The 15,884-nt window shown below is 41.0% G+C and overlaps 1 protein-coding gene across 1 annotated transcript in view; it reads right to left on the reverse strand.

Annotated features, from left to right (window-relative positions):
• Positions 1-15,884, reverse strand: part of CPS1 (carbamoyl-phosphate synthase 1) — a 157,409-nt gene that overhangs the window by 4,100 nt on the left and 137,425 nt on the right. Inside the window, exons 33-35 of the mRNA XM_019523418.1 lie at positions 13,228-13,302; positions 9,911-10,009; positions 997-1,056 (exon numbers count right to left, since the gene is read on the reverse strand). Coding sequence (XP_019378963.1) covers positions 997-1,056; positions 9,911-10,009; positions 13,228-13,302 — 234 coding nt within the window. The remainder of the gene's footprint in view (positions 1-996; positions 1,057-9,910; positions 10,010-13,227; positions 13,303-15,884) is intronic.

The following is a 15,884-nucleotide window of genomic DNA, read 5'->3' on the forward strand; positions in this document are numbered from 1 at the left end:
ACTACATTATATTGCAATGAAGCTTCACATTTAACCCTGTCTTGTACAGTTGAGGCTCAATCCCATATTCAATGAAACCAACAGCAAGATTTCCATTGACATCAGTGGGCATTAGATTGAGTCCCATAACTATACATGTATATGTGAATACAGACCACACACAGAAGCATAATTTTCCCATTTTCTGTATTATCAGCGATCTTATTAGACATGAGAATAAACAGTGAGTGACATTTCCAAGAGCAGTTAAGTGGTTTAGGATTCTAAATCCCATTGACTTTCAACCGGATTTAGGCTAAGTCACCTAGACATTTCTGAAAATTTCACCCACCATTTCATTCCTATTGTGAATGGTGCCATATGTAAGACTGGATCAATACATCCTGTTTTCACGTATGCTCTTCAGCTGCCTGCCGGTGCTATGTGAAGAATTTTTATTAAAAATGATCTTTCTAATGCTCTATGGTCACAGTGCTAAATATGGTAATGACAAAAACAGGCTTTGCATGAGACAAAAGCATTCCTAGTTAAAGCGAACTGCTTAACAGTGCAAATTATGTACACTCTTAGCTTCTTTGTAAAATATGATGAGGTCCCATAAAAATTTGTTCCCCATAAAAAGGTTTTTCCTCTGCTTCCCCTTTTGCATTAAAATATTACTGACTGACTTTCTTTTTCATGGGGAATTTTGAGGGACCTGGCATATGACACAGTAGCTACAGTTCTTCCAGCCTTGACAGGAAACACCCTTGCCTTGTGAATTAATCCTGTTTGTGTGGTTTAATAATTATGCAGACATTTAGTTAGGTAACTCCCATAGAATTTAATGAGAATCACTCAAGTACAAATCCTTACTAGCCTTTGAAAATGTGGGTGTATCTCCTTCTCTTATTTTCCCTTGATTATCAACTCAACCCTGAGGTTCTCAAGGTCAATGCAGCCATATTTTAAGTAAAAAATAAGTACCTGCAAGCTTTAAAACCTCAAACAACATACCTTGAAACCTTCCTCATGCAGCTGTTCTGCTACACACAGGAATTTGGGACGGAAGGAATGCTGAAAAAGAAACGAAACTTGAGATAGCATCAAAGCTAGGATCTAGAAAAGAACACCTGCCCACTTGATGGATACCCTGGGGTTTCTTCAGAATCCATTAAGAGGCAAATACACACACACACACACACACCAGCCCGTGTGTGTGTGTGTGTGTGTAGTATATGTGTGTGTGAACATTTACACATGCTCATAAATGCACAGGAGCTTATTCTACTGTGCGTTAAAATGTTGGGTAAAAAAAAGTGCTATGTAGTAGAATAGGCTACTGTGCATTAAATGTCACTTAAAAATGTGCACTTGCACTACTGAGCATTAGCACAGCCTAATGCGCATTTATTTATTTAGTACCTCATATTGTAGGTATTAAACTTAATGCACATTAGGAAAAGCACATTAATGCACATGTAAATGTGCTCTGTGTGTGCGCACGCATGCATGTGCACCTACCCAAGTCATTCAATTGCCTCTCTCATATAGAATGACAAAGAAATCACTTCAGAAACATGAAAATGGGTAATATGGTGATATTCTGAGCAAGACCAAAGCCCACATCCCACTGAGAGCCAAAATACCTTACTATTACCAGCACAATACATGCCCCGAGTGTGTCTTATTGCACTTATGAAATGTCTCTGCAGATTAAATGTCATGGAAACTGGCCTTTCAAATGTATTTTATAAGCCTCCCATGGTTTTTAATGCTCCTTTTAAGGCTGCTCTAACAATTTGTTTCAAGGCCAGAGAAAGTAATGCCTGGGCTAGATTTTGAGGAAATACCCAAGGCAACTTCAAAAAGTGAAACACGGGGCTACCCCTAGGTGCTATTTTCTCAAGTAAACATGGCAAAGTCTGTGTGCCTGAGGATGCTTCGCACATATGCAAAACAGAATTGCCTGAGGGATATGGACTCCCATTATAGTAAAGTTAGGTGCCCAAATATTCCATGCAGCTTTAAAAGTCTCTCTCCTAATGCACAATCAATGCCAGGAACCATTCAGAAAAAATAACGATGCCACCTCCTCTTTTATACGATTTGTATTTGCACCATGCATTTTGGAGTGATGTGGAAATAACGTCCTGATCATGACTCATGCAGTCCCCAGTATTTTGGAGGTTTAACAGTACAAAGCTCAAAGGCAACATAAGACTTTCTCATTGCAAAGCCATGCTGAACCTCCAAGATTGACCAGTACGGAAGCAGGATTATGCAAACTCCTTTTCTGATCCTCTAACCTTGGCAGAGGTTATGCTGAAAGCATAGACAGTATTTTCTCTGACAGGGAGAAGGAGGCAACACATCCTTTGAGCTCTACAAACCCTGGCAAGAACCTCATACTGAAGCCATTTTTGTTCTGTACACTAACTGGAAAATATAAATATACAATGTGACAGGACTGGCAGCTTCCCAGTCAGAGGACTGCTCTTCCTCCTGGTCTGAGGTGTTGGCTTGCACAACAGAATTATAAACTTCTATCAAACATGCATTGAACACTTGTGACACATAAAACAGCCTTCCCGTGAAAAGAAATTACAGCTGTCAGCTTGCATCTGAGAAGCCTCAGATTTAAAAGCGATTGAAAGTACCTGTGTAAGAAACCATTACTTACTAAAGGTGAAAAGTACAAACAGATTTATTTACTGGAAGAATCTACTGGCGGGAAGGTCTTTTTTTTCTTTTTTTTTCTTTAGTTTCAAAGGCAAAGTTCTGTTCCCAATAACACCCTCCTCATTTTTGCTAGAATATCTTGCTATTGGCAAAGGGCCTGATCCTTACTGATTTCAGTGGGGCTGTACTCATTTATGCCAGGCTCCGGTTCAAAATCAAACTAAACTATCTCGACACCGATGCTCTGATTCTGGGTTTCAGATTTAGGTCCAGCATAGCATCAGACAGCTCTTTTTCTCCCTATGATCCTTTCCCTAGGACCTTCTGAGCTAAATTAACCACCTACTACTTTTGCACTGCAATGGCAAGGCATTGGTAATGTCCTCCTCTCCCCTGCTTTTACCTACGGCATGCTATAAGGTGTTCTTGCTTGCTCAGGATAAGCTGTGGGTGATGGTTTACAATGGTGATTTTGGGGATTGCTTCAATTAATGATTGCCTGTGAACACAGGGCACCAGACTCAATGGCCCAGGAGACCGTTTCAGTCCTAAGTTCCTGGAACAGTAGTTATGATATAAAGTCCCCCTGAAACAACAGCCTTAGAGAGCTGGGATTTAAAAATAAAACACTTCATTAATGCTCTCAGCATTTCAGGGTATTCAACACAGATTTAAGACAGATGCATTCCTTCTTACAGATATTACTGAATAGCATAATCAGGAGAGAAAATGCAATGAGCTGGTTAACTACTCTTGTCTAAATTATAAATTAGTTAATGGCAAATGGAGGATTCTAGCTAATTCCTATTTCCTTGGCATTAGAAGTTTCCACATTATTTAAAAAGAATGGCAGATTTTCAGATGGTGTTAAATTGGCACAGATCTATACTACTTCTGTGGAGCTACAAAAATTTATACCAGATAAAAGATCTGACCTGTAAAGTTCAGGTAAAGATCAGGTTACACTACATTCTATGGCACTAACATCGATGAGAAACTAACAGTGATCTGGATTACACCACAAGCTGCATTGTGCCACAATAAAAAGAAATGTCTTTCTTAAGGTGGCCAACCATCAGCAGCATTTAGAAATGGCCCTTTTTTCAGGGCGTCTCCAAAAGAGATACCAAAACTAGAGTGGCATCCTAAGATAAAGTGATGAAAATCTCCCGTTTTATTCATTAGGATGCTTTGGTTCTCTGTGGAACATTAATCAAAATCTTAGCAGCAGGCTTCTGAAATTTCTGTAGCAAGGAAATATTCTTAAATATGCCAAAATTATTCAGTTTTGAGGAAAAAGAAATCCTCATTATTTTATTTTTTTATTTTGTTTCACCAGCTTCTGAGAATAGCATTCTCTTCAGCTCTGGATAGCTAACACAGAGCCACATTACAAAGAAGTAACAGCATTACAACATGTTAAGCATAGGTCCTTTGGCTTTATTCGAGGAAACTAATTTTGCCACTGTCTTGACTTGTAATTCCATTTTCCATAGTATGTAGAACCTAAGGGTAAAAACAGACCTTGGATTTCTCTCAGGTCAAAGCCTTTTATCTTGGGATCCTACAGACTTCCAAACTCATTGTCCCACTTTAAATACCTGTGAAGTATCTGAGATAACACCTTTTCCCTGGACAATCCCAGCTAATTCAAAGCAATTGCCACTCAAGCTGTGTATGTACATGATTGTCCCGCACCTGTTTTGATGAATTTAAAGTCCTGGACAATCAAATCAAAATGAACCAGACCTCTGTTTTCACCCTATAAGTACAGTGCTGGGAAGCAGGTGACACAATCCCCAAGTCCCAAGCAGTAAACTGTCCAAAGGTAAATGCTTATATATGCAACTATTCAGGCCTAAAATCCACTCTCATTTACTTGCATACTACTGTAATGAACAGGTATGACTATGTCATAACAGTTAACAGAAATTATCCTATATTTCGTGTGCCAGGGCCTGGCCTTTAGAAATAAAAAGAATCTACTCTGCTGTGAAGTTTTGTCTGATCCTGGAGTATAACACACTGAAGCCTTTCATGGATCTATTCATTTTGTATCTAAACCTGCAATTCCCATTTCAGGATACCATAATCTTTGAAAATTCATAACTATCAGGAGAGGTCCTGAATGATTAGAGAAGGACACATATACTGTCCATATTTAATAAAGGGGAAAAGGAGGATCCAGGGAACTACAGATCAGTCAGCTTCACCTCAGTCCCTGGAAAAATCATGGAGAAGATCCTCAAGGAATCCACATCTATGGACTTGGAGAAGAAGGTGATTAGGAACAGTCAGTACAGATTCACCAAGGACAAGTCATGCCTGACCAACCTGATTGCCTTTTATGATGAGATGACTGACTCTGTGGACACAGGGAACCAGTGGATGTGGTGTACCTTGATTTTAGCAAGGTTTTGATACTGTCTTGCACAACATTCTTGCAGGCAAGCTAAAGAAGTAGGGGCTGGATGAATGGACTGTAAAATGGACAGAAAACTGGCTGGAGTATTGGTCTCAGAGAGTAGTAATCAATGTCTAGCTGGCAGCCGATATCAAGTGGAGTGCCCAAGGGCCAGTTTTATTCAAGACCTTCACCAACAACCTGGAAAATGGCACAGAGTGCACCCTCAGCAAGTTTGCAGATGACACCAAACTGGGGGGAAGTAGTAGATATGCTGGAGGGTAGGGCTAGGATTAAGAGTGACCTAGACAAATTGGAGGACTGGGCCAAAAGAAATCTCATGAAGTTCAACGAGAACAAGTGCAAAGTCCTGCAGTTAGGACGGAACAATCCCATGCACCAGTACAGGCTGGGAGCTGACTGCCTGGGCAGCAGCTCTGCAGAAAAGGACCTAGGGGTTACTGTTAGGGTGACACTATTTGGATCTTGGGGAGCACTGGGTTTGCAGCTGAATAAAGGCTTTAGCCTGTGGCCAGCAAAGCTGCTAACCACAAGGCGGAATGAGATATTAAAAGTAACATTGCAAGACGCTTAGACAAGCATTTTCCTAACTATGTGGTAGTGTGTAGGGTATATGATTCACTGTGTAAAACGGAACAAGATGCAGCCCACTGGCGATCGTCAGGAGATAAAGCAGAAGCAACACTTTGGAGATGAAGAAGGAGTCAGCAAAAAATGGCAGTTGACTGAAAGAAGCCGGGTTCACGGTTTTACACATGTTCATAGCAAAAAGACATGCAAATGAATGAAATGCATAGGTAATTCCACGCTAATGAAACAAACAGTAAACAGAGGCAGAGTTTGAGATAGGAGGGAATATGGGTGGAACAAAGGAGGGACCAAGGTGGAGTAAATGTTAATGAGCATGAACCAAGGTGCATAAATGTGAAAAGAACTAATGTTCACTGCTGCTCCCCGGTTTTTCTTTTTTTTGGGAACTTGCCCAAAGCTGTCTCCATTCTGAATAAAGGTGTTGTGAGCTATGTGTGCCAGTGTTTGCTCCCTGCTTTCTGAGCAACTGGATCCATGGGCAATTGGATCGTCATCTCCCTAGTCATTAGGCACCACATGGAGTTGGGGTCTAACAGTTATAGTGGACAATAAACTGAATATGAGCCAACATTGTGCCCTTGTTAAAAAAAGGCTAATGACATACTGGGCTGCACTGATAACTGTGTTGCCAGCAAGTCAAGGGAAGTGATTATTCCTCTCTATTCAGCACTGGTGAGGCCACATCTGGAGTACCATGTTCAGTTTTGCATCCTACCACCCCCCACTGGGGAAAGGATGTGGACAAATTGAGGGAGTCCAGCAGATGGCAACAGAAATGGTGAGGGAGCTGGGGCACATGACTTATGAGGAGAGGCTGAGTGAACTGGGTTTATTTAGTTTGGAGAAGAGAAGACTAAAAGGGGATTTAACAGCAGCCTTCAACTACCTGAAGGGAGGTTTGAAAGAGGATGGAGCTAAACTGTTCTCACTAGTGGCAGATTCATAGATTGTAAAGGGCTGGAAGGGACCTTGCAAGATCATTGGGTCCAGCCCCCCTGCACTATGACAGAACAAGGAGCAATGGTCTCAAGTTGGAGCAAGGAAAGTTTAGGTTAGATATTAGGAAGAATTATCTCACTGGGAGGGTAGTAAAACACCAGAACAAGTTACCCAGAGAGGTTGTGGAATCTCTGTCCTTGGAGGTTTTCAAGATCTGTCTAGACAAAGCTTTGGCTGGGATGATCTAGTTGGCTCTGAGCAAGGGGTTGGTCTCCAGAGGTCCCTTCCAACCCTAATTTTATATGATTCTATATTTCACTGCCTTGTCAGTTTGAGTGACATGTTCTAATGTATATGAATGAAACGAGAGCATTTTTGCTATAAAATACCAGGTACCTCTGGTCTCATACAGCTCATTATCTGCAAAGAGTTTTCTTTTTTTCCAAGACCATAATGGGGCCTAATCATAGCTTATGTGCTTACGTATCTGTCATTGTTTCAACCTTCCCTCCAGAATGGACCAAACCTCTTCTTTCTGTGCTTGTGGAACCCCATTGACTTCAAAAGAGGTTGCAGCTGCGCAGAAGAGTGGAGAATTTCATTGAGTTTCAACAAGTATAACAGGAAGTACAATATGGCCCTTCATATTCATTTAATAGTTCTTGTTTGGAGTTCAACAATCTAAAAATGCTCTGAGCTATGGAGAGGACTTCATGCCATTGATTTGCTATTTTGGTTTCCTTTTCCAAGAAAATGAACTGCAAAAGAGACATTTAAAAAGACAGCATCCTGTGTGCTCTTTCAAACCTTTTCCTCTTTATTTTAAAGACCTTTGTACCAAGGACCATTCAGTTCCATTAAACAGGTGCTTCTGTAAAAGTCATACTTATACTTTATAGAACTAAAATTAGTTATTGCTGACTATTTCCCCTGGAGTCCTGGGACTAGGCAAACAGGCTCAGATTTTATACATCAGTACTTTTTCAAATGGGCAGATTAAAATGTTCACAGTGCAATGATTAGCTGTGATGATCCAAACTGCCCTGGGTCTAACATTAAACTTTTAAAATATCATTGGATGTCAAGCAAGCAATTTATGCATGTTTGTAGTAATTAGTAGTAAACCCTTTATCATTCTGATGTGTCTGAAAGGAAGGTCAGAACCTTCACTGCATTAATGCTAATGCAGTTTATGTTCCTAAGTGGCCTCTATCCCACTTGTTATAATTCATCTCCACGGGCAGAACAACAGACACTCCCAAGACACTTTCCCCCCATACATCTTTCAAAATCCTCAAAGACTCGGTTCTACCATTGAATCCAGGGACTCCACTCACTTTTACTGTGATGGTGTCTGTAATAATTACAGACTGGCTGAAGAACCAGTGTTGTTTTAATCAGTTTCTATTGACTTTATGCAACCATGTAAAGCATAAACTTATTATGAGCCCAGCAGGGATTGGCCATTATTGTCTTTATGGGACCCTAGAATTTTCCAATGTTGAATCAAATGATTGATCACTTGAGGAACATACCGTGAAAATGTTTATGAACAGATCTGACTTCAGTATCTCCTGCAACTTTTAATTACCCCAAGGTAGAAAAGCAGCACTTGTTTTTGCCTGGCTATCTATCCATATTTTCATCACTAACTCAGAACTCTAAGTGGGCCACAGACAAGTATCTCCTGAGCTCTCTCAGGGAAGGCTCTCTGAAGAATGCTTTGCACTGAAGGGTCTTGGTAATGATGCCATTTAAACCTGCTACTGTATATAACACCACTAAGGAAATGCTGACTATAAGGGGTAGGTTTACAGATCCAGGCCCCACACTGGGAAGGAACTTCTGAACCCACAAAATATAGATCCAGGATTCCATAAGGGATCCCTACAAAAAAAGAGGAAGTGACACCTCCCTGTCTCCAATACTATCAGCTCAATAATGCCTCCCTTTCACTCCTATTAAGCAGTGGGGACAGCAGACCTCTGGATAAGATGATTGTTTCCCCCCTGTCCTTCAACACTAGGGAATAATCCGCTCTGTGATCAAAGGAACAAGAAGGTGTCAAGGGCAGCAATCAGCTAGGTCTGCAAAATATACCTTGCTGAGTTTTCATTGATAAAATTTTCTGGTATAACTACACAGCAGGATACAGCTAAACACGACACCTTCTTAGTATAACAATATTGTGCTACAGCTCTGTCTAGTTTGAGAAATGTGCTAAGATAGCACAGAAAACATTCCTTTTCCTGGGGAAATAATACAGCATGTGGCAGAATACCATCCCTATCTCTCTCCAGAACTCCACTACCTGACAATTTGGTTACCATGGTCACTCCTCTGCCCCATCTCTTCATGTGGCCCTGAGCTGGATACCTTCTGGAGGGAGGGCGGAAACCTGCTCCTTCTGCCTACATGACTGGCATCACATACCTGGGTGAGGGGCTGATGCTCCCTATTGTTCTAAGCAATGCCACCCTGATTGGGAGGGGGCTAGAGACCCTGCCAGTCTACCCAGCAACCAGCGATGCATTTCAAATTGGTCGGCTGGCAGCCAACAGGTGCTGGCCTCCATTGGACTAGGTAAATGAGGTCATACGGTCTATAAGTTAAGGACTGCCCAGAAGGAGGTGCAATAGCCATGATGAAAGATTAGAGAAAAGCTGGACGATCTGAAACTTGCTCTCTCTCTTGAAGCACATGATCAATGAACTGCCTGCCTCCAGAGGGAATCTCCACCTGCCTCTGGGCTGCCTGTTTTACTGGTTTCTTCAGTGTGTAGTCTGATCCAACAAAGAAGTTCATGCATCAAGCTCAGAGACAAATCCACTTGTGTCTTGAGCACTTTGTGTGTCAGGAGTATCCTTTGATTTCTTGTTGGGGTGAGGAAGGATTTCTGATTTGATATGGGCTTCTTTTATCACAAACGGACAACTCAAATCCCTCCAATCCCAGATATCTGCCAGCAAAACTTGATGGGTTCAATTATTCTCCCAGACAGACCCCCCTATAAGTCCCAATGAAGCCAATGGAAAATGTGTGTTCATATTTGAGGAAAGAATTGGGCCAACTGGGTGTTGCCCCATGAAAATCCATCTCGTGTGCTCATTCCCTGTCTGCTCATTCACCACTGTCTGTTGTAGCTGGAGACAGCACTTAGATTGCTATATTTGCACAAAGAGTTTTCACTGAAAGCCAACATAAATAAAAGGAAAATGAAGAGACAGTTACCCAGTCTCCATACTGTTCACCATTTCTGTGCTTGAATTTGAAAAAAAAAATCTTGGCACTCACCTGGATGCCAACCAATATTCCATTTTGGGGGAACTTAAATCCTGTGGACAGCATTGCCTTCAGGAAGGCAGAATGGACATCCTCCCCAAAACATGCAACCTGGTAAAATAGATGAATGAGAAACCCAGTTCAATTAAAAAACTATAATGTTCCTTTTTAAAGAGCCCAAGCTATCCTTCCTCCTGTCTTACCAGGCCTTCCTCAGAGCCAGCAGGGAAAAGAAAAGAAAGTCAACACAGACAATCATACATTTTTAATTAAGGAATAATGAAAGAATAAGCAGGGCTTTTCTTTAAACAGCCCACAGTGAAGGAACAGAAATGGAACCTGCTGTGAGTTATCTGAACACTAAACACAGCCTCTGATTCATAGAGTCTGGGAGTGTGTTACACAATATTTAATATGACTTAATGTTTAAATAATAGCAAATGTTATATGTGCAACTGTACTTCTGTACACAAATACAGAAATCTATGGTAGGAAAATCATTCATAAGTGGAAACCACAGCAGTTTCTCACTGAAATGCTAAATTTGGAACAAAAAAATAAAAAAAAAAAACCACAGTGATAAAAATGTCTCTCTCTCTCTCTGTTTTTTAACCGACTATTCTTTTTCATCCTAATGATTTACATCATACTACATATCACTTAGTATGCTGGGTCACACCCTTAGTTATGACATGCAGAAACCCATATTTCTCCAGAGAATAATAGCCAAGTACAAATGACAATTTCCCAGAGCTTGTTAGAAATCCAGGGGAAAATAATGAAGAAATTTGGTTTTCTGCTTTTTCACTGCAAATACGTCCATCAGCTCTAGAATGCCCATATTAGTAGATCAGCAACGGGGAAAGGTCACTTGGGGTAAAGAGCCAAGTTTCATTATTGTATTTGTTGTTATTTGTTGTTACAATATTACCATCATAATATCTTACAGTGACAGCTAACGTGTTCTTTTATCCAGAGCTGTCCAACTGGTGGCCTGTGGAAGGGCTAACCTGTGGCCTCCAGGCTCCCAGCCTGGGTCTACTCACCCCATCACTCCAGCTGCTGCCACCACCATGGAAGTCTCTGACCTCTCCATATTTCCTCCAGCTCTCATTGCCTGCCACCAGCCTTGGGGGCAGAATGGGGCCCATGGGACTCACAGCCAGGGAGCCTGGGGATGGGGGTGGGCAGGGACCTTGCATGGCACTGGAGCCCTGACAAAAGCAGGGAGGGCATTTGGTGCAGCAGGAGAGGCTATGCAGCACTGTGTGCAGGGTGGAGGGGCACTGCTATACAGCAGTGATGGAAAAGGTGGAGGGACCCACATGGTATGTCATGGTGTGAGACCCCATGGCATGTAGCTCTGGGACCATGTGGCCCATGAGGTGTGGGACCAGGGGGGCGGCAGCCCGCAGCCACTCAGAAGCTGCACAGACCTGTTTTAAGCTAATGGTTCTCAAACTTTTAGCAGAAACATAAAGAGGCCTGGACTGCAGCTTCTGGCTCCAAATTCAGATGTGCATGTTTTGTAAACATACACAATTCTATAAACTTCACTGTAGCTCCATTTCTCAGCCTTAGAACAGGTTTGTATGGCAGATCACTTAAACATTCATTAGTGAGGTGTGTAGATGGCAAATTCCAGAACTAATCACAAAAATCCAAGAGTACAGATGAGTGTGCTAGTGATGAGGAACTCCTACCTTAGACAAAATGCAACCTGCACCTTCACTCAATTCACACGACAAATTTAAGCGCAACACAAAAGTCATGTGCACGTTAATAACATCTTTGTAGAATAATTGGCACTTTACTAGTAGAGACTTATTATCCTTACTTCACTTGCAAGATAGACCCTCATAACTCTTGTGTTTTATGGCATTTGTGAACATGGATCTCTCCAACTCATAAAACTTAATAATCTTTCCCTTATGACTAAAATATTTTCTACCTCCATCTAAAGCTCAGTAAAGTAATTCTTGCCCCTTGGCTAAATCTCCATTCCTCTTTTGTGAAGGCAATTCCCTTCTGAAAGTAAGGAGGACACTTAGCTTTTTTTTCTGCCCATTGACTACACTGAAAGCAAACATGCTGTATAAAATTAAGTTCAGAATAAAACAATCCCATAGAGATGCAGAAACATGAGGCTTTTCAAGCATACATCTGAGCTAGTCACACTTGTACTAAGAGGGTTATGTCTAGACTGCTGACTAAGCAACATGTAAACAAACTCAAGGCAGCTTTAAACTGGCTAGCTCAGCTACACCCAGCATTGTAACTCAGCTTATAGATCAGCACAGGCCAACCACCTGAGGATCTGCAGGCAAGTTATGCAGCCTGTTATGAGCTCTGTGGTGCTATGTCCACATTCCCAGTACTGCCCAGGCTAGGTAGTTTAAAATTAGTGAGGCTATATCTGCAAAAGCTATAGATGGGGTAGGGACTGTAGAGAAAAGACACCTAAAGCTCCTTTACAATTGGTGCCCAGTTGATTACAAATAGAATTTATGTCTACTTGAAGGTCTTTTTCCATTTCCAGAGAGTGCAAAGGGGCCTTATTATAACAGAAAATCAGCCCATGCATCTGTATACACTGATAGTTTATGGCATTGTGCCCATTGCAGCCGGTGCCAGTATACACACAATGGAATGTGCTTCCGAAACCCATCGTGAAGTCACAGCATGTCCTTATGAAGACAGTTAAAGCTAGCCAAGCCCAACACACCAACCTAGAATTTCAATTCTTAAACATTATTTGTACTTTTTCTCACTTTTTGTTCTTGTGCACTTGTCTTTCTGGTTACCAGGCAACAATAAAAATATCACCAACAAAGATCTGTTGCCATTAAGTAACTTGTACAGCCCAAGACCAAACACTCATGACCTGAAGTCTGATATTGCCTTTCTGATGTGACATGATGGAAACTTTGAAAGCTGAAAGCTGTATGTACTTGTCGGTCAAGTACGAGGGGATTCATAAAATGGACTGACACCTTGAGAACTTTCCAGATCCTGACAGCTCTTCAAGAAACACATCATACTTTCATATAAACCACTGCCAATTGATGGAGTTGAGACACAGGTCAACAGGGACATCCAGTGGGCAAATCAACTGCATTCTTCAGGGCAATGTTTTAGTGTTTTACTACATTGGTGGTGGGGGAGGGCACAGTATCCATGTGTGCAGGAGAAGAGAAGCACTGCAATCTCAATTTTTCAAGATCTGGGTTGATATCTGAATGGCAGATAGCTCACATCAGGATAAATGCAGGATAAAGATAGTGTTAATTAACGTTTAAAGAGCAGTCACTAAAAACTGTAAGAAATACCTCCCCCGTGGAAGCCATCTCACAGCGGAGAATAGGGTCAGCATCTCTCAATCGGGGCCAAGAGAACATCGGAGCCTGTCAAAGGGAAAAGAAAAAGAAGGAAACTGACAAACTATCAGCAAATCCAGCTACACGGACTGTGACATTAGGTGATACATTGATCTAAGAGAAACATTGCTCTGGGTTAATGATCACCAGAGTACTAGGCAAATGGGTCCCAGGTAGTCTTGGTATATGCTGAGGAAATGGGGAAATGGTCATATATTTCACCAGTAAAATTCTCTTATGCGTAACCTGAGGCAAGCTTTCTAATATGCTGTAGTACACTATTATTTTTAAGAGGCAATTTAGTCTGATTCCTGAGGGAGAGACAAAACTGCTTCCGTTTGGGAAAAAAACAAATAAAGCTAGCTGGATTATTTCTTTGAGAAAATGCCAATTCACTGAAGTCAAAACATCCTTGGGAATATGTTCATTTGGACCAAATTTTCAACAGAAATCAGATGAGTTGCCTGTCAGCTTGCCAACCCATATTCCCACCTTCAGGCTTCTCTGCAGAGCCCTGGCAGGCTGCAGGAAAGGCAGGAGCTCCTCAGGCTCATGGGCTCCTTAGGTCTGCAGTGGCCCACTTGTTGCACTGCCCCTACTGTCCTGTTCCTTGAGTCCTTTGGAGAACACGTGCCTGCCCAGGCACTGCGCAACATAGGGAGTAATCCAAAATATCACACTTTGGGAACCATACTGGGCTTCCTTCCCATTAAAAAGTTTCAATATCTGAACTTCTGTTCTGATTCAGGACAACTTTGTTTTTAAAAAATTCAAAGTTTTTCACAGGAAGTAAAACCTTTTTTTTTTCCCCGGACAGCTTTTATGGACAAGTACACCTAAATGCTAAAATATCCATTACCAGTCCTGTAGATTTAAACTGTCAACATGATGCCTTTGGCAATTGGTGCAATTGGATTTGGAAAAAGCCATCCTAGCGGAGACCTGATGACAACACATGGAAAATTTGGATCATTGTACTATATGTTCTGCTCAGAGATTGCACATTTGTTGTAGGGGTTTTCTTTCCCACATTTTTAGAACTACTGATGCCATTTAATTGCAACATCATCCTTTTTATTTAGGGAGTAATCTTCTCTTAACCAAAAGGCATGTTTTGTACCTGAAACATCTATGAAAATCTCTATGGGAACTGATGGTGACATCATAGACAGTATTCCAGTTGCAGACTGGACAATAAGTAGCAGCAGCAACTAAATGGTAAGGGGAGGCCTTTACACTGAGAGCTGAATGTAAAAATGGTATCTGGAAGGTCCACCCATGCATTTTGGTGGCTTCCAGAGCAGCTGTGCTTTGTTTACAAATTATGGAGATGTTTCCTTTCAATTACAAGCCCTGCAATCCCAACCTAAGATCTGAATACTAAGTTGGGGTTTTAATATCACACCCATTGCTCCCTATCCTTAAGGTTATTGAGACTTCATTTTTCTGTCAGTGATATCTGTGCAGGTCCTGGTCCTCAAGGTCCACCTTCCACAGAGATGCAAAGAAATGATTCTGAAAAATGTGGCCCTGAAATCAGAACTTAGTTGCAACTTTTTTAGGTGTTGTTTTATCCAACTCTGAATCCTGGTCATTTTCTCATAGCTCCACAATGAGACAATAAAAGCACAGTTTAGTCAGTACATTTGAGAAGATATAACTATATTCACAAGGGAGCAGATCTGCTGAGAAAGAAGGTGCTATTTTTGCAGTCTCTTCAGAGCACTTAAGTACCATTTGAGAAACAAAATCCAATTTTCATGCAAATGGTCTGAGCAATGAAAAAGTACAGAAAAAACAATGTATGAATAAGGAGAATTGCATCTAAATGGAATATTTTTTAAAGTTCAACATCTTCAAAGCTGTTATCAAGTCTTTTATTTTGACAAATAAACACACCCAGCAATGCAAGCGGTTTGTAGGGAAATCTTCAGGAACATAGCTGGGATTTTCACCGTGAAGTTAATATTCCTGGAAAAGCTGGAACTCTGACAATTTAGATAACAACTCATCAAGATCCATAGGATAAATTTGAACACTCATATATAACATCAATCAAATAAACTCTGGGTATCATAATGTCAGAAAACTTGACCTCTGATATAAGCAAACTCTGACGATTCTTAATGGTATGGCAATTTGGTAAATACATAAATGTGTAGGGTTTGGCCATCAGTCTATTATATTTTAGTAAGATAGTACAGATTGTTTGGAATATTATGTTAAGAGAAGGGGATTACTCCTCATCCCTATAATATCCAAGTGAGCACATGGCATACTGTTGTTACATCTAAAGTCCTGCTAACTGCTTTAGAAATTTTAAAATTTGAAAAATATTCTGTTTAGACAATTCTTATATATACACCAAACTATCTGTGCTTCCATTCTGTTTTTCAGAAGGGGATCCTTTTTTGGGCAACATAGCTCATGACAATCAAACATAGCAAATGTCTAAGAAACTATAGTTATTTCTGATTAGTGGATAAAGATTTGTTTGATTTTTTCATACTGCATATCACTCACAACCTCTATTGTAATGAGATGAAAAAGAAAGATCAACCACATTATCCAGCCCACCCCCTGACCAGAGAGGATTACCTTTATTAATT

This window comes from Gavialis gangeticus, unplaced genomic scaffold (genome assembly GCF_001723915.1).
Source record: "Gavialis gangeticus isolate Ggan-Ray unplaced genomic scaffold, GavGan_comp1, whole genome shotgun sequence".
In the NCBI taxonomy this organism is placed as follows: domain Eukaryota; kingdom Metazoa; phylum Chordata; order Crocodylia; family Gavialidae; genus Gavialis; species Gavialis gangeticus.